Source organism: Poromitra crassiceps (assembly GCF_964638095.1).
Source record: "Poromitra crassiceps genome assembly, chromosome: 6".
In the NCBI taxonomy this organism is placed as follows: Eukaryota; Metazoa; Chordata; class Actinopteri; order Beryciformes; family Melamphaidae; genus Poromitra; species Poromitra crassiceps.
In genome coordinates, this window is record NC_139627.1 from 47,465,209 (window position 1) to 47,489,293 (window position 24,085).

At 44.8% G+C, this 24,085-nt stretch overlaps 1 protein-coding gene across 1 annotated transcript; it reads left to right on the forward strand.

Annotated features, from left to right (window-relative positions):
• Nucleotides 1-8,661: 8,661 nt before the first annotated feature.
• LOC310777939 (toll-like receptor 13) lies at nucleotides 8,662-23,753 on the forward strand (the record flags this gene model as incomplete). Its single annotated transcript, XM_083638279.1, has 5 exons — nucleotides 8,662-8,817; nucleotides 18,135-18,212; nucleotides 19,864-20,635; nucleotides 22,429-22,546; nucleotides 23,333-23,753. The coding sequence occupies 5 exons, from the start codon at nucleotides 8,662-8,664 to the stop codon at nucleotides 23,535-23,537; spliced, it is 1,329 nt and encodes a 442-aa protein (XP_083494405.1). The 3' UTR covers nucleotides 23,538-23,753.
• Nucleotides 23,754-24,085: the final 332 nt, after the last annotated feature.

Below are 24,085 nucleotides of genomic sequence, written 5' to 3' on the forward strand. Positions count from 1 at the left end.
AATGATCATGACCTATGACCCCAAAAAACTGCAGATACAGTAGGCTACTGCAATCTGCCTTTGTATTATCTTAAACTAATATGTAGGTAGTGAAAAGGCGAAGTGCAGGAACTGCAATCTAGTGTCCTTTTCCTGCGTTTTTCATGAGAAAATCTTAATCTGTTTTGATTTCTTCCCCACATACATGTATCTGTATTCTGTATTTCAATCATGAGAGACCGGTCAGCAAGTACTTTGGTGTATGACTCCATTTTAAGGTGGCGCTCCTCTTGAGGTGAGAGGAGGGCATCTGTATCGGCTGGGATAGAGAATCCCCCCCGTGGGAGATTCTTCAGGAGTCAAGACTCGTTGCTGGTGGACTGGGGAGGTGGGTGGGGTGAAACACGACACTTCAGAGGATGGCTTCAGGGGAAGGAACAGCCGTGCATGATGCCAACTGCTGCTATGATTGGGGGGTGACGTAGAACCCTCGCTATATATACTAGGATGAACTGACGATGACTGACGTAATACCTGACGTCATACTGGGCGGGATGGACTGACGTCATGACTGACGTCACGCTTGGGCTTTGACTGATGTCACGGGCTGATCAGGGAATATGGCAGCCTTCCTGATTGAAATTTGGTCAAAACCTCCTTCATTGCTTTATTGTTTACACATTTAAAAGGTTTAACTAGATGAATAATTGAGAAACATTTTATGAATCCTGAAGTCACTTGACGTCATCCTTGTCAGCATCATCTTCACCAATGGTGGTGTTGTTGTTGGTCATCATTCTGACACAATTAATTAATGAGCACTGTTTTTTATCTTAATTTAGAGCTGTTTTTATGTACAAATCAGATCAGCTTTTCAGATTCATAATTCATAAAAGAACATGGCATATTAAAAATGATTGTAAATAAAATGAATTACAGACTCAGACTCTGAATGCTGACAATCTATGCAACAAACATCACTATCTACTACGATCGGGTTAGCTGGTAATAGGCCATATGAAGAGTTCCCGGTGGAGAACTCAAAGATTCCCTTCTTTATTGGATGATCTCTTATGGGTTATTAGCTAGGAACAATTGAGAGGGTGGAAGCAAAGAGTCGACAGTTTGATGCATTTTTGGAAACAGCCGCTAGCTTAGAGATGCTGCGGTAGCGCCAAAGCAGCGCCGCCGCCATCTTGGCCCCTAAAATCAGCCTTACATCAACAACAAAAACAGCAGCACAATGCAGACAGAGATGACTCCATGACCGGAAAGGAGAATTTCAAGTTTAAAAATAAGCTATGTTCTGCAATTAACTGCATGAAGACCATGTAAAGACCCAAATACCATGGAAGGGTCACAAGATCACTAAACTTTTCTATCCAGGTTCAGTCTCCCCAGGCCTATTATATCCGCTACACTTTTTACATGCATTTACATTTACTTGAATGTTTGTTATGGGTAGATTTATACATGGTTTCTACATTGACATTTTAGTTTTTTTGTTTCTAGAAATGGTCTGGATATACTGTTGTAATCAGTGATTTTCCCCCCCAGCAAATGTATGTGAGCTGAACTTATATGTAGGGATGGTTCGATCCGATACTTGGTATCGGTATCGGTGCCGATCCGGCCAAAATCACTGGATCGGATATTTGAGGGGAAAAAGAAGTAGAATCCGATCCGATCCATTAGCCTAAACTATCACGTTGTCACTTTGAGCAACGCGCCATGGTGAAGAGAGATTGAACGCAGCACCGCAGCATGTTAACAGTGGTGACACCTGCTGCACTGTGTTGTCATGTCAGCTGTGTTGATCAAGGAAGAGAAGCAGCAGTCGTGTTTTTAAGTGTTGGAAACTTCAACACCGCAGACTGCCTGATACAAGGTCGCTGTATCACACACAAACAACCCGACAGCAGCAACCGTGATATTCTGGTGTGTTTATGCAGCGGAATTGACCGCGGCTGGCAGTGTGTTACTGCCATTCCGCAGCATAAACAAACACACGGCAATATCACGATCAATACGTTACCATTCCCATCTAGAAGTGAAGTCAAATCTATGCACTTTCTGTAATAATGAAGCGGCAGATTAACGCTAGGCAAAATAAATCCTAATGAACACTCAGACCAATTAGTTGTCTCAGCAGCGATCATAAAGTGATGTGTGTGATGTGTGTGTGTGTGTGTGTGTGTGTGTGTGTGTGTGTGTGTGTGTGTGTGTGTGTGTGTGTGTGTGTGTGTGTGTGTGTGTGTGTGTGTGTGTGTGTGTGTGTGTACGTGCATGTGTGAGAGAGAGGGAGAAGGCTTAAAAAGAAGCAGCATTAGTGCAATACTGAGTCTATGTTCTGGGCTATATAGCATTTCAGGGAATAGATATTGTTACACAGATTGAACATGATGTTTAGATGGCTGGGTTAAGCAAAGTCCATTGGTAAATGTATTATTAACAGCTTAGTTGTATAAGCGAGGGAAAAAGATGGGATCGGATTGATATCGGTATCGGCAGATACTCAATGGTTGTGGTATCGGCTCGGATATGGAAAAAGTGGTATTGTCAATCAATCAATCAATCAGTAAATTGAATTTGTAAATCTGAACCCATGATTTCAAAGTGTTGTATTATTTAATAAATGAAATTCAATATGTTTTACATGTTTTTACATGTTGTTTCTGTTTTGATTCTTTCATAGATTGAATAAGTAATTAAGTAGTTAGAATAGTAGGCTATGCATATGGATTATATTTCTTCATTGTTCAAGTTGCAGCGGTACACCAATGAAAAATACATCAATATTATCATTGGAATTCCTCAAGTTCCTAGGACATATTAGCCTATTCATAACTTTCATACATGGTGCAAAGTTAACTTTTTTGTCCACCGGCCAAATGTCTAGTGAATGTTCAAATATTACCAGCCACTCAATGGATTAGCATTGTTTGTTTTTGGCTGGTGGTGAGTGAATCAAATCTACCTACCAGCCACTTGCAGATTTATATTTTATTACCAGCATTCGGCTGGTGAGTCGTGACTGGTGCTAATTGTGTGCCCTGCTTTCATAGCAATTAATAGCTTAACTATTAGCTTAGCCAGGTTAACTAACAAACAAACAAAACGTGACACCATTGCTCGCTGAAGTAGCCTATCTCCCCATAGGTTGCTATACTAAAATAACAGCATTCAGATACCTGCCTAATCAGTATCTGCTCCACTTGTTTTTTTCCCACATCCTCTTTTTTCTCTTTTGTTTTGACTTCCAGATAAATTAATTTACTTCATTCACTTTCAATTCAAGATAATACGTGAATCATACAAGTTTGACGGGAATGAGTCACATACTTGACTTGAATTGAAAGTGAAAGTAAATTCACACGTCATTCAAAATTGTCCAGGCCAGGGGATGACATCCTAGCCTGGGTAAACCCATCCCCCACGTGACCTGCTCTCAGACCTGTTCTCAGTCACTATAGCCCTTTTCCCACATGCGCTTTGTACCGCAAAATGACCGGAACGTGGTCAAATGCCTGCATGTGGGAAAAGCGCCGTGCCGGTATAAGCGCGACCCCGTCGTCGCGGCCATTTCACCAGTTTTGAGCAAGTCAGAAGAGCGGTATGCCGCGATAGACAGACAGGTGAGAAAGGGGTCCAGTCATTTTCCGCTATCAGTGGGCTGTGACTTCGGGGACCAGGTTGCACACAGTCCAACACGAAATACACAGCTGATTGTTCGATATTCCCCTGGTGTTGCGTACCACCAAAGGACTATTGCCAGTCGCAAACGCGCTTCCAGTGGTTTTCGCCACCGGGTGATCTTGCGTGCGGGTCGGACCAGACTCAGCACGTAGTCGAAAGTACACCAGGACATGCGAAAATGACGCTTCCATTCCACGTCGTCAAAATTGTTCAGAGCATCTTCCCAAAATAAATTCCCTCCTGGTCTCTCTTGCTTCCAGACGGCTCTAGTCTCACGCAGCAGCGCAGAGGTACATAACACTGTCATGATCTGTCCCCGGTTTAGTCTATCTTCATATTCTGCACGATGTGCACGATGTTAATCTTAATTTGTCTGCGTCGCTGTCTACGTTTGAGGAAAAAGCGCGTCAGCAATATTATCAAAAGAGTGGACGCCGGCTCCATGTTTGTTTGTTGTTTTTTTCTGACTGGCCTCAGTGGCCTGCAGCAGCACAGACCCCAGGCCACTCTCCTCCACCCCCCGCCCGCTCCGCCGCACCCCACCCCACCCCCCAACTAGTGTCCTCTAGTAAGAGAGTGGCGTCAGCGGAGGACCAAAATGCCAGACTCATTAGCCAATGAACAGCCAGGAATGGGTCTCGCGCTACTTTTGCATGCGAAAATAAAGCAGATAATGTACAATTTGATTCATTTCAAGGGATGAAAAACCCTTTCAAAGTACAACACTGTCTATTTTGTTGCAACTCGACAGTGCTGCTTTTTTTACTCAAGAGTTCCACTTTCTACTTCCTGGAAAAAAAAATGGTCCATTGGAGTGAATGGAGATGTCGGAACTCTTCTATTATACGGCTCTGCCCCCAACATACCGGCTATTTGACGACTTAGATTCTCACATGCGAACGCTGAGGTGTGAAGGGAAATTCAGGGAAATGTCCGATATTGACTTACAGGTAATTTTCCGGTACGCATGTGGGAAAAGGGCTTATGTGTAGTGACTGGGAACTGAGAGAGCAGGTCACGTGGGGGCTGGGTTTACCAGGGAGGTTTCAATGCCATTGCAAATTTTCCATTGGTTCTTTAAAGGAGAATTTCGTTTTTTTTAACCTGCAGCCCTCTCCTCACATTAATTATGATCTGACGACTCACCCAGTGTTCTCCGCAGCGTTTTTGTCCGTCCTAGGCGTTGTTTTGAGCTCAATAGTGTCCAAGCAAGTCCTAGAATGGAGCTCCTTTTTTCTTGACGAGAGTTCTGTCTCACTGACCCGACAGGCGAAAATGGGATGCTTGTAACTACCGGTGAAAAGAGCCCGGGGAGAATTGCAGTCTGATCGTTCCTTAGGGAACAGTTTATGACGATATGCGTCCAAAACGGGAATAAAACTGTCTATTTAGATGGAGGAAAAGCACGCTGCCACTTGGCCCCCACGGAGCTCCATTCTAGGACTCGCTTGGACACTATTGATCTCAAAACAACGCCTAGGACGGACAAAAACGCTGCGGAGAACACTGGGTGAGTCGTCAGATCATAATTAATGTGAGGAGAGGGCTGCAGGTTAAAAAAAAACGAAATCTTTTTTAATGGATAGGGGTTTGTGGTCACTGCTGTGGAGTAAAGTTTGTCAGGCCTCAGAGGGCCCTAACGGACTGGGGCCCCAAGCAGTTGCCTGCCTTGTCTGTTTACAAGCTGCCCCTCTGCGGAGGACATTATTACGTTCATAACAGCAATGCTATGCACTGACCACACACAATAATGCGAAGGTGTGACCAATGATCACACTAGTTTAACCCACCGCGAGGACGTTATTTATTGACTACAACATAATGTTCATAACATGATCACACACACCGCGGCGGACATTGTGGGCTCTATCGTCCCACTGGCCTTATATTAGCACTTAGCGCCAGGCGCAGCCCATGTTTGTAGGCGTGGACCGGCGCACTCAATATTTTCGTGTGTGCGCTACACGCGGCCTTAAGCATTATAACCACGCCTTTTAAGCGTATAATTATTCACAACTGTGCTCATTGGTGAACTGCAGTTACTCAATGATATTCTTCCTTTCGAAGCTCCGATCCACTTGATCCATGTCCAGGTTTTGGCTGCATGCTTTCATCTCTTCATGCCAATTTGGATATCTCAGCACATCACAGATCATAGCCTGAATAAAACAATTCAACCTACAGCCAGGCAAATACAGATCTGTTCGGCAGGGCTGATGCGGTCTCCCTGTAGCCTACAATATAGAACGTTAACTATCGGTGACATTCCTGATAGCATCCAATTCCATGATCTTTATGTTGTAAACACATAACTTTCACAATAGTGAACAAGCACCCCCACTCGGCTCATTCAGGGCAGGTAGATTTATAATTTGTAGACTACCTGCTGCATAGGCTAAATGATGCACATAAATATAGCCTACATTATGTAAAGTCATTGCATAAATGTGTTTTTATTGTAAAAGTACGTGTGAAGTAAGCCAACTCTTGCTGGAGCGGACATCACAGTAGGACATCATCACAGTAGAACTGTGTTACGGCTGTCACTCGTCTATATCACGTTGTATTTGCGATGGCTATATATTCCACCTGGATTACATATATGTTTCACATAGGGTTGTGTTTTGATTTTTATGTTTTATTTTGTCCAATATTGAAATGTTCTAGAATTGCATGTTGTGTTAACATAAATATTATTTCTATCTACCACTTAGCCTATTTAGGCTGATTTGGTTGCTATTTCTTGTCGAAAAGTATTAGCCTCAATGTATGCTGGGAGATTTCACATTTGTGGCTTTGGTAGGGGAGCCGGCAGAGTGAATATTTGTTTGGGCAGAATGATATCGTTTTCTCTCGCTACCTTTTCTTCTCCCCCACTGCACAGGTAGGATGATGCAACAGCCTCTGAATGACAGGGGCTCAAAACTACGGTATAACAACTTTTTTTTCATCGGTCATTGTGCCTGTCTGATGCACGAGAGAGAGGCAGTGAGAGAGAGCACAGTGATATCCCCGGCGCACTGAATAAGGCCTGGTTTTGAAAAGCGCTAAGCGCTAAATTAACGCCAAGGGGGGAAGATAGCGTCTTCGGCGTAAATCGCATTTCGGGGCCTAAAAGCATGATGCTATCTTCCCGAGGCAGGCGCAAGCGCGTTTTTTGCGTTTAACGCCAGTTTTTGCGCCTAAGGCCAGTGGGAAGATAGAGCCCTATACCTTCACAATTATCCGCACTGACCGCAAACAATAACACACCAGGGCACAGCTATCAACACAACACAGTAAAATGCCAACCACTAACTCTTATAGATCACAATTATGTTTTAGTTATTAATACAAGTCTTATCATGACTGTTAGTGCAAATTAAAAGTCTTCATATCAAGAGAACCGTGGCACGGCAACCAATAATTATTGCCTTACCATAATGCAGAGCAATATGCGACACCTCGTCTTTGCATATATGCATCGATGATCTCTTCTGTTTTAACGTGTTCTGCCAGGTCGATCTCAATGTGAAGCAGGCTCAGTGTGTAGACAGTCTGCTAAGAACCATCTCTCACATGTTGCCGTGCCAACAGGGAATGAGAGAGCCAAACGGAAAAGTTTCTCATAGTTTGGATAGTGTCCAGACTCCAGAGCCTAGTTAGGTTTTGATGTTCTCTATGGATACGCTTGGGATGTTTGATGTCACTATGGTCATCTCAGTCAGTGCAAGTTTGGGACTGATGGAGAGCAGAGCAGGCTTGAATATTGGCTGATCAGGCTCTCTGCACCTTTGTAATCACACTTGAATACTGCATCCACTCTTTTTGCGATTTCCATTGACTGTGTTGAAAACACAGACGACACGTAGCTAACATTAGCTCCTAATTTCCCAACTAGTGCTCTGCTGTGGGCTGCGGCTGCTGTAATGACTGCATGTTGTGTTAATGACGCTCACTGTCAATGACGCTTTGCGCGCAGATCAGGATTTGATAGGCTACGTGAATATAACCTTGCGTCAAGCCTGGCCTCCGTTTACAAAGGATTTTGTCACTCAGCCTGTTTCCGGCCTAGAGCCCGCCCTAGAGAGCAAACAAGCAGCGGAAACAGAATAAGAAAATCAAACAACAAAACAAAAGATGGACGTACTGAACAAAGCTTTTGAACAAGTTCTTGTAGAAACATCGCAGATTCACAATATCACATTTTACGCCAATAGGCTACAGAAGCTTTTTTTATTAGGCTCTAGTCTAGCTAACGTAACCTCGCCGCATCAAGCTAACAGCAACAAAGACATTTTTTTTGGCGCACTTGTTTCCTGTTTCCTTGGTTTACACCCCCATGGCCAAAAGCGGCGTAAAGCGTGCCCAGACTAACGTGAATATGACAAGGCACGTCGCACCCTTCAATCATCCTAATGCTGCGCACTGACTGCGCAGTGCCAGGAGGCAGGCAGGAATCAATAATCACACAAACAATATCATATTTGCACAATAACCGGCAATACATTCAAGAAGGCCAGCATTGTTTTGGGAATGCTTAGCTTTCTCTATCCTACAGCACCCGCCGCCTGGGTGGCATCGCTCAAGCTGGGGCCCGTGCGTCATGGCGCACAGAGAGTAATGGTCACTCCCGAGTACATAATGGCGCTCCGTTAGTGGATAACCCCCTCTTTCCTGACCTTGGGTGTGGCCCTCATCACAGTCCAGGGAAGTAGTCACCACAGATGCCAGTCTGTGGGGGTGGAGGGCCGTCCACGGGAACCAGTCTGTGGGGAGGGCGCTGGAACACAGAGGACCAGCGCGCCCACATCAACTTTTTGGAACTCAAGGCAGTTTTTTGTTAATTAAAATACTTCCTCCGGTCCATCAAAGGATGCCATGTCCTTGTGAGGTTGGACAACAGAACAACAGTGGTGTATATAAACCGCCAAGGCGGCTTACGCTCACTACAGTTACCCTCACGTTGACTCGCAAACTGATCCAGTGGAGCAGTTACTGTCCCTCATGGCCACGCATGTCCCAGGAGCCCTGAACACGGGCGCAGACCTGATGTCCAGGGGCGGGCCGGTTTACGGGAAGTGGGGTGTCCACACAAAGGAGAACACTCACTGCAAGTGGTTCTTCTTGTTCCGCAGCCCGGACGCACCGCTGGGCAAAGACGCACTAGCGCACGCCTGGCCGCACAAGCTGCTTTACTCATTCCCATTGTGGAGGCTATCAACTTGGGGTACATGAGCCAGGGTGCAAAGCCTCAACTGGGGCTCCCTGCACACTTTACGTGGGATGTCTTCATCCTGGGCCCTCTTTAGAGGAGCGCCTCTCCAGGACATCTGCAGGGTGGCGAGCTGGCTCTCACCTCTCTCCGTGTGTGTGTGAGGTAGAGGTCTTCACGGGTCTACTCGGACCCAAAGACCCGAGCCCTGACCCGGGACCCATACGGGTCTGGATCCATATTTGTCCATATTTGTTACGATCAATAGGGTCCGGGTCCGGTCCGGTCCTATCACCATGGGTCGTGGGTCTGTTTGTGGATCCAACAAGACCCGTGATTCAGAGAAAAACACAATATATATATATAAAAAAAAAGGCTGTCGGCACTGTGTGTGTTGTGTGATGATTGATTAGACTAGTGCATGCACAGCGCAAATGCGCCACCTCCCGCCAGGGCAATTAAGTGCGTGTTCATGTTATGTAATGTGAGCCAGCAGCAGCCAGCAGCGGCAGGTGTTGGAGAGAGGAGCGAACGAAGATGGAGGCTTTCTTCAGCGAAGTGAAAAAAAGACTGAAAGAAAATGACTACACTGTGAGGATGGTGTTGCCCACCTTAATAATGAAGTGAAACCACCAGTGCTGTGGGGAAGTGTCCTCCATTTCAGCGTGACTTTAAACCACAAGACGGTGCTCCTGTCTGCTCATTGTCTGACATGCCTACATGACTCCGTCTAAACCAATGTGTCACTCCCCACGCACTTGCAACTCATTGGCTGAGAAAGCCCCTCTGTGGATCTGGATGGATCTGAATGCCAAACCCCATTTGGCATTCAGGAGTGTGATGCACTAAAGGAGGCCGCTGGTTTTTTCTGTCACCGAGTCAAGTGGAGAGAAGAAGACCAGGACCGGAGACAGGCTGGGAGGAGAGAGAGGTGAGGGGGAGACAGGTAACCCAAAACCATCTTTTTAATTGTGGAATAGAGTTCAGCTCCTGTTCCAGCTGACTTGAGTCTTAATGAGATGAACGCAAGGCACACATAAGCTGTCTTCACATGAGAAGCCATCTTGTCTTCTCTCACCGTGAGGTAGAGTGGAGAAAGGTCATCTGTAAATGGGTCAAAGTTGAAACAATTTTAACTTTGAGCGTAGCACAAGGTGGTAAATTTGACCGTTGCACGATGCCAAGGGTAGTGCTGCCGCATAGTTAGGAGGCATCACTCTCCCCATAGGAAAACAAGGGCATAGCGGGCACAGAGCTGTTTTACGGCGGATCATGTGTGGGGGGCTATACAGAAAAGCTATAGGAATACACTGTACAGGTTTAGACATGTTTGCGTCTCTGATCATCATACAGTCGACTGTCAAGCCCGACCTGATTGCTCACACTGTTTGCGTAAAATAGAAAATAAAACCTCAGCCCCTGTGAGCTGTTCTTGCTTAGCCTGGTAAACCAGCCGGTCACATGAACTGACATTTCATTTCATTCAGACCGAATGAAATGTGAGTTCACGTGGCCGGCTGGTTTACCAGGTTAGTTCTTGCTAATGACAATTGTCAATAAAGATTAGTTTGAAAGCTCCGAGCAGGTACCACTGTTCCCTTGGCCACTTAGTATGTAACATACAAAATAAAACAAACGGTAATGTCTTAATTTAATGTAGACTGCAAAGACATGTAACTGGCTTGTTAAACTCACATTCCAGGAATAACGTAAACAAACTGTCTCTTACCCCGGCCCCTCGGACATTTCAAGGCAGGCAGCAGCACTCTCTGCCTTAGCAGTCTGCCTGGAGGCAGACAGTCGGTCCTTGCACAGTGAGCCAGCCAGTGACTACGCACTCCACCACGCTGTATTTACATTATTTGGTTTGTACTGTTATTGGACTGTTATTGAAACGTGAAACCTACCGGTTTTAGATTTGTCCGGTAAAATACATTATTTTGCTGTGCAGACTGTGTGGAGCAGTGTCAGCTCATTCTGCCACCAAGTCCAGTGGGACCCATCAATTTCACCGAGTGGGATTCACATAATTCAAGCGCCAGGATTGGCCAATGTCAACTCCAGTCCTCAGAACCGTCAAATCAAATCATCCAGACGCCATGTCCCCCCTCTCGACCCTGTGCAATGCTTGTTTTCACTCGGATAGGTCATCACACAGTGCCTGAGATGTCAGTTCATGCCGTATTTAAGCACTTCAATGTCTGTCTTTTTTGTGTGTGTTTTCTGAAGTTATAAATAAAATACGTAAAAAAAGAAAGCATTGAGCAGCCCTCCGAGGGCTCTCTCTCTCTGACACACACGCGCGCGCGCACGGACACACGCTCCACATCCACACACACACACATGCACACGCACACCCACACCCACACCCACACCGACTAGTCAGCAGCACCAGCAACAAACTAACAAGCTAATAACAAAGCTAGATAAATCAGAACAAAGAAATATGCAGCTGAAGATGAGGGGCCCTATCTTCCCAAAAGCGCTAATGCAAATTGGTGGCGGGCACAAGCGCATGCCTGTTATAATTGTATTGGGCATAGGGGGGACACCTCGGCATTCCGAAATGTCGGCACTCCGAAATACCGGCATTCCGACAAAATTGAGATCTGTCTCGCCATTGCGAAAGAACCCTCCCCCAGACCCTAACCCTAAACCTAACCTCTCCCACCCCCCACGCCTAAGCCTAACCTCCCCCAGAACCTAACCTCTCGGCAAAACATTTTTTGGAGATAAAAAGGGCCGCCTCTCCGAAAGCATAGAAGTCAATGATCGGAATGCCGACACTTCGGAATGGCGAGCTGACCCCGGGCATAGGCATGCCACATGCCAAAGCAGGCGTTTCAGCACTAAAATGTGGGGATAGATGGCATTATCCTATCGTCAGCAGCGCGCAATTACTTTGCGCTAAGACGTTCAGCAGTGGGAAGTTGTAGCAGTGGGAGAAAGACTCAATTTGTTCGGCAAATTACTTCAGAACCTTGTTTTATGGACTCCAGAGACAAGTTTTAAACAGCTAACAACTGCATGAAATGGGACCTTTAAGTAGGGGTGCTGCAAGGAAGGCACTTTTTAGCTTCTTTTCTTTTACGTTTTTTAGACATTTGGATGTTCTTTAGCCATATTAGAGGACTTGGGGCGGCTGTAGCTCAGGAAGTAGAGCGGGTCGTCCACTAATCGCTTTGGATAAGAGGTCGGTGGTTCGATTCCCGGCTCCTCCAGTCTGAATGTCGGAGTGTCCTTGGGCAAGACACTGAACCCCAAATTGCTCCTGATGGTGTGCCAGCACCCTGCGTGGTAGCCTGCCGCCATCGGTACTGTACAGTGAGAGTCCCAAACCATGCGGCCATGCCATATCTGATTATTTCATTTTCATTTCATTTATTAGTTTATTTCACAGGGACAATGCACACCAATCAACAGTAAAACTGTAAGTGAGCCAGAGTTAGCCTGGCTGGCTAGTTTCCATCTGCTGTCCCTGGCCAGATGTTGAAGGGCAGCCTGAAATTTCAAAAAATTAAAATGCATGTGTTACAAGATAAAACAAATACTAGTGACTCAGACTGGTTAGAGACCAATGGCATGCAGAGAAAACAAAGACACAGATAAGCATAGCCTGACACTAATGCAGAACATGCAGTATTTACAACAGGTACAGAGGTACAACAGGTACACCTACAATAAAAGCATACACACTAGGGCACAAAGCGGACACATCATGCATGGACAATGCAGACATCACGGACAACAACACTACAAGACACATCACAGACTGGATGCAGGACAACAAGCAGGAGAGTTGGCAGGATGCCGACAGAAATAGTGCTAGTGTGTACATGCCTGGTTGTTGATGAGCCATAATTTCAAGTGTCCTGTAAAGGAACGGTAGGTAGCAAGCTCTCTAATGTGAACTGGTACCGTGTTCCATTCCTGTGATGCCTTGACAGAAAAAGCAGAGTGGCTGAAAGCACTTTTCCTACTAGGAACAACCACGAGTTGCACCTCTGGTTGCCCGGTTAGTGACTGATCTCTGTGTGATGAAGGTTTGGAGCGGAGGGGCAGCAGTGTTGTGTAAGCTTTCTAGTACGGCGTTATAGAAAGTGGACATGATGCTGGTGCTCACGCCGAACAGTCTAAGTCTGCGCAGAAAGTGAAGACGTTGAGCCAGCTTCGCGCACAAGTAGGCCCCTATCTTTGCATCGGCGTAGTTTCTAGGCCGAGCGCCTGGCGCAGTGGGCGTGGACCAGCGCACTTGATATCTTGGTGCTGGCGCTACACGCAGCCTAAAGCATTACAACCACGCCTTTTAAGCCTAAAATTATGCACCGTCATGCTCATTGGATAAGTGCAATAAACGAATCGCACGCTTGCCTTTTAAGCTCCAATTCCAGTGGTCCAGCAAAACCAGACAAAAGCCAAGCGCTCTGCCCCCCCCCCCCTCCCTTCATCCAGTCTGTCTGTCTCCATATATAGGCTATTATTCCATATTATTATGCTTCTCAAACCAATCTAACTGCAGTTTAAATACTGCAAGCATGTAAATACGCTACACTATAGCAAGTTCAAAGTGAAAAGAATGTTCTAAAGGCATCAGCTAGAAAAATATAGCCTATCCCCATATGATGAGATTAATAGATTGGTGAAAGTTTGTCCAGAAAGATATCGTTTTCTCTCCCCTGCTAGGATGGTAGGATATGCACATAAATATAGCCTACATTATGTAAAGTCATTGCATAAATGTGTTTTTATTGTAAAACTAAAATGTGAAGTAGAGTCAATTTATTGGAGCGGCATCACAGTAGGACATGACAGAAGCGTGTTACGCTGTCACTTATCTAAATCACGTTAAATCGACAAGAGATATATATAGGCCCAGGATGACATATAGCTTTCACATAGGGTGGTGTTTTCATTTCAATGTTTTATTTGGTCCAATATTGAAATGTTCTACAATTGCAGGTTGTGTTACCATTAAACATTATTTAAATTGACCTTTATATCTATTTCGGCTCATTTGGTTGCTATTTAGTAGCGAAATGGAGAAGCCCATTGCATGCTGGGACATTCACAGGCAGTGAACTTAGAACTGCTTTTTCCTATGGGAAGTGTGTTGTGTCTGTCTGAGCGAGGGAGTCAGAGAGAGATAGTCGTATTGTGCCTGTCAGACTGAGGAGAGAGGGAGAGACTGACACAGAGAGGGGAGCGCTCCGCGCAAGTGGCGCACTGAATAGGCCTGGTTTTCAAAAGCGCTAAGCGCTAAATTTACGCCAGGTGGGAAGATATCATTAGGCCGATATTTAAGGCCGACACGCCCATTCTCGCCCATTCTGGGACTGCGCCACGCCCATTCGGCCTAAAGCGCATTTGGCAGCGTAAAGCCATATTGATATCTTCCTGAGGCAGGCGCAAGGCACGTTTTAGCGCCGAAGGCCTGTGGGAGAATAGGGCCCAGGCGTCTACTGTACATGCGCGTTCCGTTTGAGCATGTTGTCCATCTGGATCCGCAGATACTTATATGAGCTGACCCGCTCAATTTCACTGTCTCCAATTACCACTGGGTCGTGAGCTCTCACCGCCCTAGGATCAAAGATCATTTCTTTAGTTTTCTTTGTGTTTAAAGTAAGGTGGTTGCTCGAGCAACGACGTACGTCTAAAGTATGCACATGACATGTGCACCTATGTGCAGTGAATATGCCACTGTCTCTGACTTGTCTTATCACTCTACTGCCTTATTGCTTGTTGTGTCTCTTGTTGTTTTTGCACTCATATGCCCTATTATATTTATGTTGTAAATGGAGTCCACAGCACAAGAATTTCACACGTGATACTTGTACTACGGAGTGACAATAAAAATCTTGAATCTTGAATCTTGAATCTTGAATCTTGAGCACCATGTTTCGAATTTAGATATCTCCCTATGGTACACCAGAGGGCATTCATCGCCACGCAGCAGGCTGATAATGACGGTGTCATCAGAGAATTTGATTACAAAGTTGCTTGGATGGCTGTCGTTGGTGTACGCTGTAAAGAGGAAAGGTGAGCTCACACTGCCTTGCGGCACACCAGTGCTGCAAGATTTGGTGCAGGAAAGAGCAGAGTTCACCTTAACCTGTTAAATCGACAAGAGATATATATAGGCCCAGGATGACATATAGCTTTCACATAGGGTGGTGTTTTCATTTCAATGTTTTATTTGGTCCAATATTGAAATGTTCTACAATTGCAGGTTGTGTTACCATTAAACATTATTTAAATCGACCTTTATATCTATTTCGGCTCATTTGGTTGCTATTTAGTAGCGAAATGGAGAAGCCCATTGCATGCTGGGACATTCACAGGCAGTGAACTTAGAACTGCTTTTTCCTATGGGAAGTGTGTTGTGTCTGTCTGAGCGAGGGAGTCAGAGAGAGATAGTCGTATTGTGCCTGTCCTATTTATGTTGTAAACGGAGTCCACAGCACAAGAATTTCACACGTGATACTTGTACTACGGAGTGACAATAAAAATCTTGAATCTTGAATCTTGAATCTTGAATCTTGAGCACCATGTTTCGAATTTAGATATCTCCCTATGGTACACCAGAGGGCATTCATCGCCACGCAGCACTCTGATAATGACGGTGTCATCAGAGAATTTGATTACAAAGTTGCTTGGATGGCTGTCATTGGTGTACGCTGTAAAGAGGAAAGGTGAGCTCACACTGCCTTGCGGCACACCAGTGCTGCAAGATTTGGTGCAGGAAAGAGCAGAGTTCACCTTAACCTGTTGAGACCTTTGGGTTAAGAGAGAATAAAACCAGTTTATAATAAAAGGGTTTACATTCATTTCATTAAGTTTCTGAATGAGCAGGAGAGGTTGCAGTGTGTCAAAAGCTGAACTAAAATCGGCAAATAAAATACGAACATAAGCCTTAGTGTCTTCTAAGTGCTTGCTGATTAAGTGTGACACACAGACCACAGCATCCTCTGTGCTGCGCCCCTCCCTATAAGCATATTGTAAGGGGTCCAGACAGTCGGCAACTTCAGACTTTAGTAAGTTAACTATGACTCGCTCAAAACACTTCATTACACCACAGGTTAGAGCGATCGGTCTGAAATCCTTGTTTTCTGTCGGACATGACACTTTTGGAACTGGAATAATAATTTACATTTTCCAAAGTACAGGAACAGTGTGGCTGTCGAGAGATTTTTGGAAGATGGGGCACCAATGCCTCCGCCAGCTCCGTGGAGCATTTTTTTAACAAAACGCCAGGCAGGCCATCCGACCCCGTAGATTTCTTATTACAGACCTTGCTGAAGATGCTCTGTACTTGGTAAGGGTCAATTATTAGACGCTCAGCTTCATCACAGGAGGGAATACAATCAAGATTAAAATCAGCAGCAGCAGCCTTCAGGGAAGGATCGGTATCAAATCTGAGAAAGAAATCATTCAGATCATTTGCACTGTCCAGTTCATTTACTGAGACTATTCCTAATGGAAGAAACCAAACCAAACATAAAAAATAACATCTCCACCCTCTTTGCTTTGCTCATAGTCTTCAACTAAGGCCATGTCCACATGAAGCCACTGAATACCACTGAAGCCGCTGTAGTATATATGCCAGGGTAAGTGGCGCTGTAACGCGCTGCCACAACCGTGTGGTCGTCAAACCTCTCACTTCACTATTCACGTTGTATTTGCGAGGGATATATAGAGAGCATCCAGAGTATGTCCATTACACTCAGGGTTTACATTTAATTTCATTCCATTTTGTCCAATATTAAAATATTCCAGAATTGCATGTTGTATTAAAAATAAATATTATTTCTATCTAACACGTTTAGCCTGCTTTTGTTTGTGTTAGTGTCCTCTACAGAGAGAGTGGCGTCAGCGGAGGACCAAAATGCGAGACTCATTAGCCAATGAACAGCCAGGAATGGGTCTCGCGCTACTTTTGCATGCTAAAATAAAGCTGATAATGTACAATTCGATTCAAGGGATGAAAAACCCTTTCAAAGTACAACACAAACTGTCTATTTTGCTGCAACTCGACAGTGCTGCTTTTTTTACTCAAGAGTTCCAGGACCTTACTTCCTGGAAAAAAACTGGTCCATTGAATGGATATGTCGGAACTCTTCTATTATATGGCTCTGGTTTGTGTTATTGTAAAAACTTGGCCGCCGCTAAGCCTTCTGGGAAATATCTGATGAAGGGAGGGGAGGGGTGGATGGGAAGAGTCAGCTGTGGAGCCCTGAGGATGTTGTACACGCTGTTCTCCGTGTCCGCTTGTTGCTGACGGTGGTAATAGAGGAGCATTATATTTTGCTGCAAGAGCCCTAACAGGCTCAGTAGCTGCTGTAGCAGATTGCTAGTGCACTGTAAGCCTAAATTGTTGCTGGCGGAGAGAGGTGGGGCTATGGCGTCATCGGTTCAGGAAAGATGCGTATGGGTTGTAAACACGGAAATGCAAGGGTGGCAGATTTATTCACTCTGGGACCCGGTTTCAAAAATTAGCGTATACTCCCAGAACGTATACTCCCAGAACGCTGGTTCCGTCTGGACGAAACGTCTATACGAGAAAAAACTTTAGCGGATACACCTAAACTTGTCTCCGTGTGGCGTGGCCTAAACCCTAAATATCGCAGTATAAAACATTTTAATCATTTATATATTTTTTATTGACATTGTCTTTTTCTTTTTTTAACATTGCAATTCCAATACAAAACAGCAGCAGCACCCCCACTTCCCGCGGCCCTGGCTTGGGGAGTGCACTCGTTGAGAGCCTGCCGACGGTCAAGCAAACCGCCTGGCATCAGAAATTCATCCTCGTGTCAGACAGCCGCTCTGGAGCTGTTGATCATCCTCACTCCCCCTGTAGCCCGCACTGCACCACAAACAATGCCAGGCGAAGCTGAAATTCAGTCTGACAATAGAGAAAGTTCTCTCTCTCTATCTCATTTGGCTTGAAATGAACCACAATGCAGGAAATGAAGTGTTTGACGCTAGACATTTAATGGGGGACGGCACCCAGCCGCTTAATCTTTCCCAACAATAAATGAAACCTACGGCCATGCCTCTCACCTTTCATATATATATATATATTACAATGATGTGAATTAGAAATCGAATAAACGTTAATATGAACATTAAGTAGGACTAGCTTACTTCCCACCTGCAGCGTCCTCCAGGGGAACATCTTGACCTTCACTATATCGGGCCACACTAGACGTTACATTAAAAACTCAAATGTAGAGTGTTTTTTCTTCTTCTCTTCTATCCTCTTCAGGTCTGCAGTGACCAACAGTGTCATCAGCAGCTAATCTCCACTCAGCAGGATGGTCACACTGCCAGAGACGGGACGTCGGTCTGCAGACTTTCTCTGGACTTTCCCTTTCCTCCTTCTGTCCTGTCTGCTTCATCTTAACCCCTTGCTGGCTTACTCACTGAAAAACTGCACTGTGGCTTTCTCTGACCAGCTGCACATTTCATGCAGGGACCGTGACCTCACTGCCATTCCTGATGACATTCCCACGAATGCAACATCACTAGATCTCTCAAGCAATAACCTTTTAAACATTAACAGGACAGACTTTAGATATCTTTCAAAGCTCAGAGATTTACATCTGAGCGACAATTTGATTTCACATATAGATGATGGAGCTTTTGTGGACTTGGCAGAGTTGAGGAGGCTTAACATGGATGATAATCACCTTACAAACCTGACAGACAAAATGTTTCAGGGGTTGTCCAGTTTAATAGAGCTATCACTGGCACAGAACGGCATGGAACATATCGCTCCCTTGGCATTTCAGTCACTGCTGAGCTTAAAGACAGTTTCACTGGCCTATAACAAACTACAGAAAATGGCTGAGGTTATGCCTCTCTTACAACTACCACACTTACATAACTTAAAACTTATAATGAACAATTTTTCCTCTTTTCAATTTAATGACCTGCAGTTTAACTTCTCCTCAGAGCTCAAAGTGTTAGACTTAAGTGTGAATCCACTGAATAAGTTCAACATCACAAGATACATCTTTCCTCATCTTCAACATATCGACCTGTCCAACTGCTTTACAGACTCTGAGACATTATTTGTTGTACCTTATCCTCAAAGTAATGAGTGTGAAGAATGCAAGTGTATAGGAAGGATGGAAGAATGGAAGCGGATACATAATGATCTGTTAGACATCACCTGCCAAATTCCTGCGCTGAAAACTCTTGATCTGAAGTGCAATAGTATTGTCACTGTGGATGATAAACTGCTGCAGTCTTGCACTCAGCTTACCTGGCTGGATTTAAGCAGAAATGGTCTGACTACCCTGTCTAAAGATTCACTTAGACCAATGAAGCAGCTCAGGCATCTGAGCCTCTCCACTAACCTTCTGTCTGAAGTGCCTCTTGCCATCAGAGGCATCTCCACACTTAAAATCCTAGATCTGAGTTACAATAATATCAGTCAGCTACGTTGCTCCGACTTCCTGAATCTGAGTGGACTGAGAGAACTTAGTCTCAGCTACAATCATATTTCAGACCTCAAAGAATGTGTTTTTCAAAATTTGAATAGTTTGAAAGTCTTAAATATTGGAGAAAACAAAATTGTTACCTTCAAACTCAGCATACGAAAACTAGAAGTTTTGAATTTACATGGGAATGTGCAATTGGCAATCACAAAAGGAGATTTTAGAAATGTGTCTTCCCTCAAGTCTTTGGATTTAGGCATGTATACGTGGCGGGATGAGGGGGCATTTGAAGGACTGGATGATCTCAGGACTCTCAATCTGTCACTAAATACTCATTTTGTATTGAGACCAGAATTATTCACAGGACTGCAACACTTAGAAAATCTAACACTTCATTTCTCTTCAGTCCTGGACATCAGAAGTTCTTATGTGAACAATGAGCCACCTTTCACACATTTATCTTCCTTGAGGAAGTTAATAATCAAAGTTTATAGTGACCAATGGGATGACATCTCACAAAATCATGACATCATAACACACAATCTGCTCAAGGGTCTGAAGTCTTTAGAGTACTTTGCAGCTGAGCTCTTAATCTATTCACCACACCCAGACACATTTAACGACACTCCTCATCTGAAGACTCTTGTGGTCAGCCACAGTGATCTGTCAGATGTGAACCCTGAACTGTTTCAGCCAATCCCAAACCTGGAGGCTCTGGATCTTTCCAACAGTAAACTCAGGTCATTGGATTTCCTGGCCCAGGCACACCTGAGTAAACTCACCTGGTTGAAAGTGAGTCAGAGTGAACTGAAAGTCATCAATGAGACTGTCTTCCTTTCGCTCCCTGCCCTAACATATCTGGACCTGCTTGGTAACCCTTTCAGTTGTGACTGCTCTAATTCTGGCTTTATCCAGTGGGTGCAGAGCAACACTCAAACACAGGTTGTTAATGGCCACCAGTACACTTGCACTGATCCTCTTAGTAAAAGAGGAACCAAGTTGCTAGACTTTGACATCAACTCCTGTTGGATGGACGCTAGCTTCCTCTGCTTCATTTGCAGCCTGTGTGTGATTGTGCTAACTCTCCTCACATCCTTTATCTACCACTTTCTGAGGTTGCACCTAGCCTACACCTACTACCTCTTCCTGGCTTTCCTTTATGACAGCAGAAGGAGAAGGAGGAAGGAGGAAGCTCCTCTCCGCTATGATGCCTTCATCTCCTACAACATTCACGATGAGGCCTGGGTTCTCAGAGAGATGCTTCCAGTGCTGGAAGGAGAGCAGGGCTGGAGACTCTGTCTGCACCACAGAGACTTCCAACCAGGTAGAGAGACTGTCTATGTGTCGATATATTGGTTTGCTGATATTGTCTGTCATAAGAAACAGATATGGGCCAGTCAGTTTTGCCCATCACCAATATGATGAAGGGTCAGTCTGTACAACCTGCAATAAAACCTGCCTAACTTACCTTAAAGCCCCTGGCAATGCAATTCCGCGATGTTCTTGTAAATATGTAATTTGTGGTCTTGAATGCATATAAAAATGATATACAAAATAGAGTGCGCAATCTTTTAAAAGAGTGCTGAGAAATTATTTGAGCAGCCATATTGGCTGTTTTTGAGCTCTGTTTTATAATAGTTGTGTGAAGTTTTTTTTTAACCAATATTTGGGTAGGTAATTGATGTGATGGTCAGCTGTGCTATTCTATAAAAAATAAATATTTGAGACTGGGTTGCCAGAGACTGTAAGGAGCTATAACCTATTTAAGAAAATAATTGTCATATGTTTTAATGGAGAGTTTTGGAGTCCCAGATGGTCTAAATGACTTTCAAAGGCCGCTACTTATGATGTCACTTCCTCCATTATAACAAGGCAGCACACTGCCTTCTATAGCCTTCTGGTGATAATATGTTCATGGAAACCAAAGAATTAGCGAGGCCACGCACACATTATCCTTATATCAGAATCAGAATTGTTTAATTCACCAAGGTATGTTTTCACATACTAGGAAATTGTCTTGGTGTGATTGATACTCATGTAATATTGATAAGAAGTCAAGTCAAGTTTATTTGTATAGCCCTAACTCACAAGCATGTCTCCGAGGGCTTTACAGAGAATATGTCTAGCTAAATCTAGCTGAGCACAACAATAACAGTAATGACATGATTGAACAATATTATATTAGAGAGAGACAGGGAGGGGAGATGGGGGAAGGGGAGAAAGGGGGAGAGAATGGGGGGGGGGGGATGAGAGAGCAGGGGAAGAGATGTTTTATGTGAAGCTTTTAGCACAAGTTCAGGCAGGCCAACGTAGTCAAGCTCTGCTCTAACTCAGTCCCCAGTATCTCCGCTGCAGCTGATCTCAAATCAGCCTGTGGCTTCTCAGATCACTGATTACCAAACTACTAATCCAGCCCACATCAGCTGTTCACCTTCAATTGGCTAACCTCAAACAGGGCGCATTATTTAAAGCTGCTTCAGTCTGTCTGTCATTGCTGCTTACAGCGTACATGGATCTACGTTGTTCTCAAGCACTGCCCGCCTGCGGTTAGTTCATTCCTACCTGTGCCCATACCTGTGAATTTATAGAAGTATTATTTTTACCCGTTACACAAGCTTTTTGCAGGTAACCCGCAGGTACCCGACCCGTTGCAGGTCCAGGTGCTGTTGTATGGAGTGGAATGCCATGTTGACTGCATCGTCTGCAGACCTGTTGGCTCTCTAGGCGACCTGCAGTGGGTCTATGAGTGGATCAGTGATGGGTTTGAGGTGGGCTAGCATGAGGCGTTCAAAGGTCTTCATAACCACAGAGGTCAGGGGTACTGGTCTGTATTCATTAAGATATGTGACCCTCTGCTTTTTGAATGACAGTGGATGTTTTGACAGGTACCAATATACACGTCAACTGCCCTGTTGGGTCATGCAGTCCCCACATATATGGAATATGTATGTAAGGGTGGATAGGTCAGAGCCACTGTGCCCAGACAATATTGCTGTGACCTCAGATTAATCGTCAGAGCAAAGTAAAGATGAGACAGATCAGAGCTAAGAAGAGAGTAGAAGGGATTATTAAATCTTCATTCAGTAGAAATCTGTGATTTTCCCGTTGCTTCCCCAGGTAAGCCCATCATCGAGAACATTACAGAGGCCATCTATGGCAGCAGGAAGACCATCTGTGTGATCAGCCGTCGCTACCTGGAGAGCGAGTGGTGCTCCAGGGAGATCCAGATGGCCAGGTGGGGGCGCCCACTCTCTGTTCTCACATACAGCAGCACGTTTTGCTCCATCTCCCCACTTCCCCGAGCTGCTCAGTCCTCTTAGAGGAATAGTTCACCCAAAAAATAACATTGGGTCATTATCTACTCATTCTCATGAACTCGGGTGAGTGATTTTGATGGATACAACTTAGCTGGGGTTCTCCAGGCTTGGTGCTGGATGAGCTTCTTCCAGTCAAAAACAACAATTATTGTTGATAAAAATTACTTCATCTCCTCACGAGATGGAGGTTGTGCACTATCGCTCACAAAGACCTAGCTATGGTGGCTATGAGGTTTGGTAATGCAGAAGTGCATCCAATGATGATTGGCTCAGATTTTCATGAAATAATGGATCAAATTGTGTTTTTGTTTTCATGAATCATAGAGTGATCTTGACTTTGATTATACTCAACTTTATGGAGTAATTTTATGGACATTTGTTGCCGTTTTTGAAGCAGAATGTCCAGCAGAGTCCCCATTCACTGGAAGAAGCTCCTCCGGCAGTGAGCCCTGGAGAACTCTGATTTAGTACTTAAAGCCCATGGTACACCAATCAAACATTCAGACACAGACACAGATATTTGTTTGGTGTGCCATGGGTGTCTGTCCTTGTTTGGAGATTTGGTCAGATTCCAGATGTTCAATCCTTGTTTGTCTCTGTTTAGCCCATGGCACACCTATCAAACATTATCCAACAATAATGTTTGATTGGTGTGCCATGGGCCTTACTCTCCTAACCGTACATCCTGTACCGTGTGTTTGTAGCGTCCGTCTGTTTGATGAGCAGAAGGACGTGTTGATCCTGTTGTTTCTGGAGGACATCCCGGCCTGGAGGCTGCCTCCCTGTTACCGCATGAGGAAGCTTCTGAAGAGACGCTCCTACCTGAGCTGGCCCCGGGCTGGTCAGCACCAAGGTCTCTTCTGGCAGAACGTAGGGCGAGCGCTGGAGACGGATGGTCCCGACGAGTAGAAACACCTATTCTGGACTGTGAAGCCTCATGAAATGAGGCACAAACACACCAGAATATAGCCATTTCCAAACATGAAGTCTGGACTACGCCCATTAAATCAGGTCCGGGTATTTGTCAGAATTACCCTTCCAGATAAGAGGGAACAATGAGGAACATGTTCCAGTGTAGAGACTAGAGACTGGGGGGGGGGGACCACAAATGGACTGCTAGTGAACTCTAGTGCCCTACAAAACCTAACCGCAGTAACGATGCTAACAATGAAACTGAGAAGAAAGGGTTTAACGTTTTTTGACTGTCCAGCCAAATGTGTTATACATTGAAAACTGATAATGTGCTTATCAAATATGTATACATTAAAGCCCCCCTCAAGTTTTCTTGCCTGTATAAGCGTTGGTGTTCCATTTCAAACACATATCACATATCACCATTTGCGCCAAAGATCGTATAAGAACCGAAGGCCTACACCTTGTTCCACTGCACGTTCATGCCAGCAGCGCTGTTGTAAAAAAAGGATAAGATCCTCACTCCTGCCTTCAATATACGAACG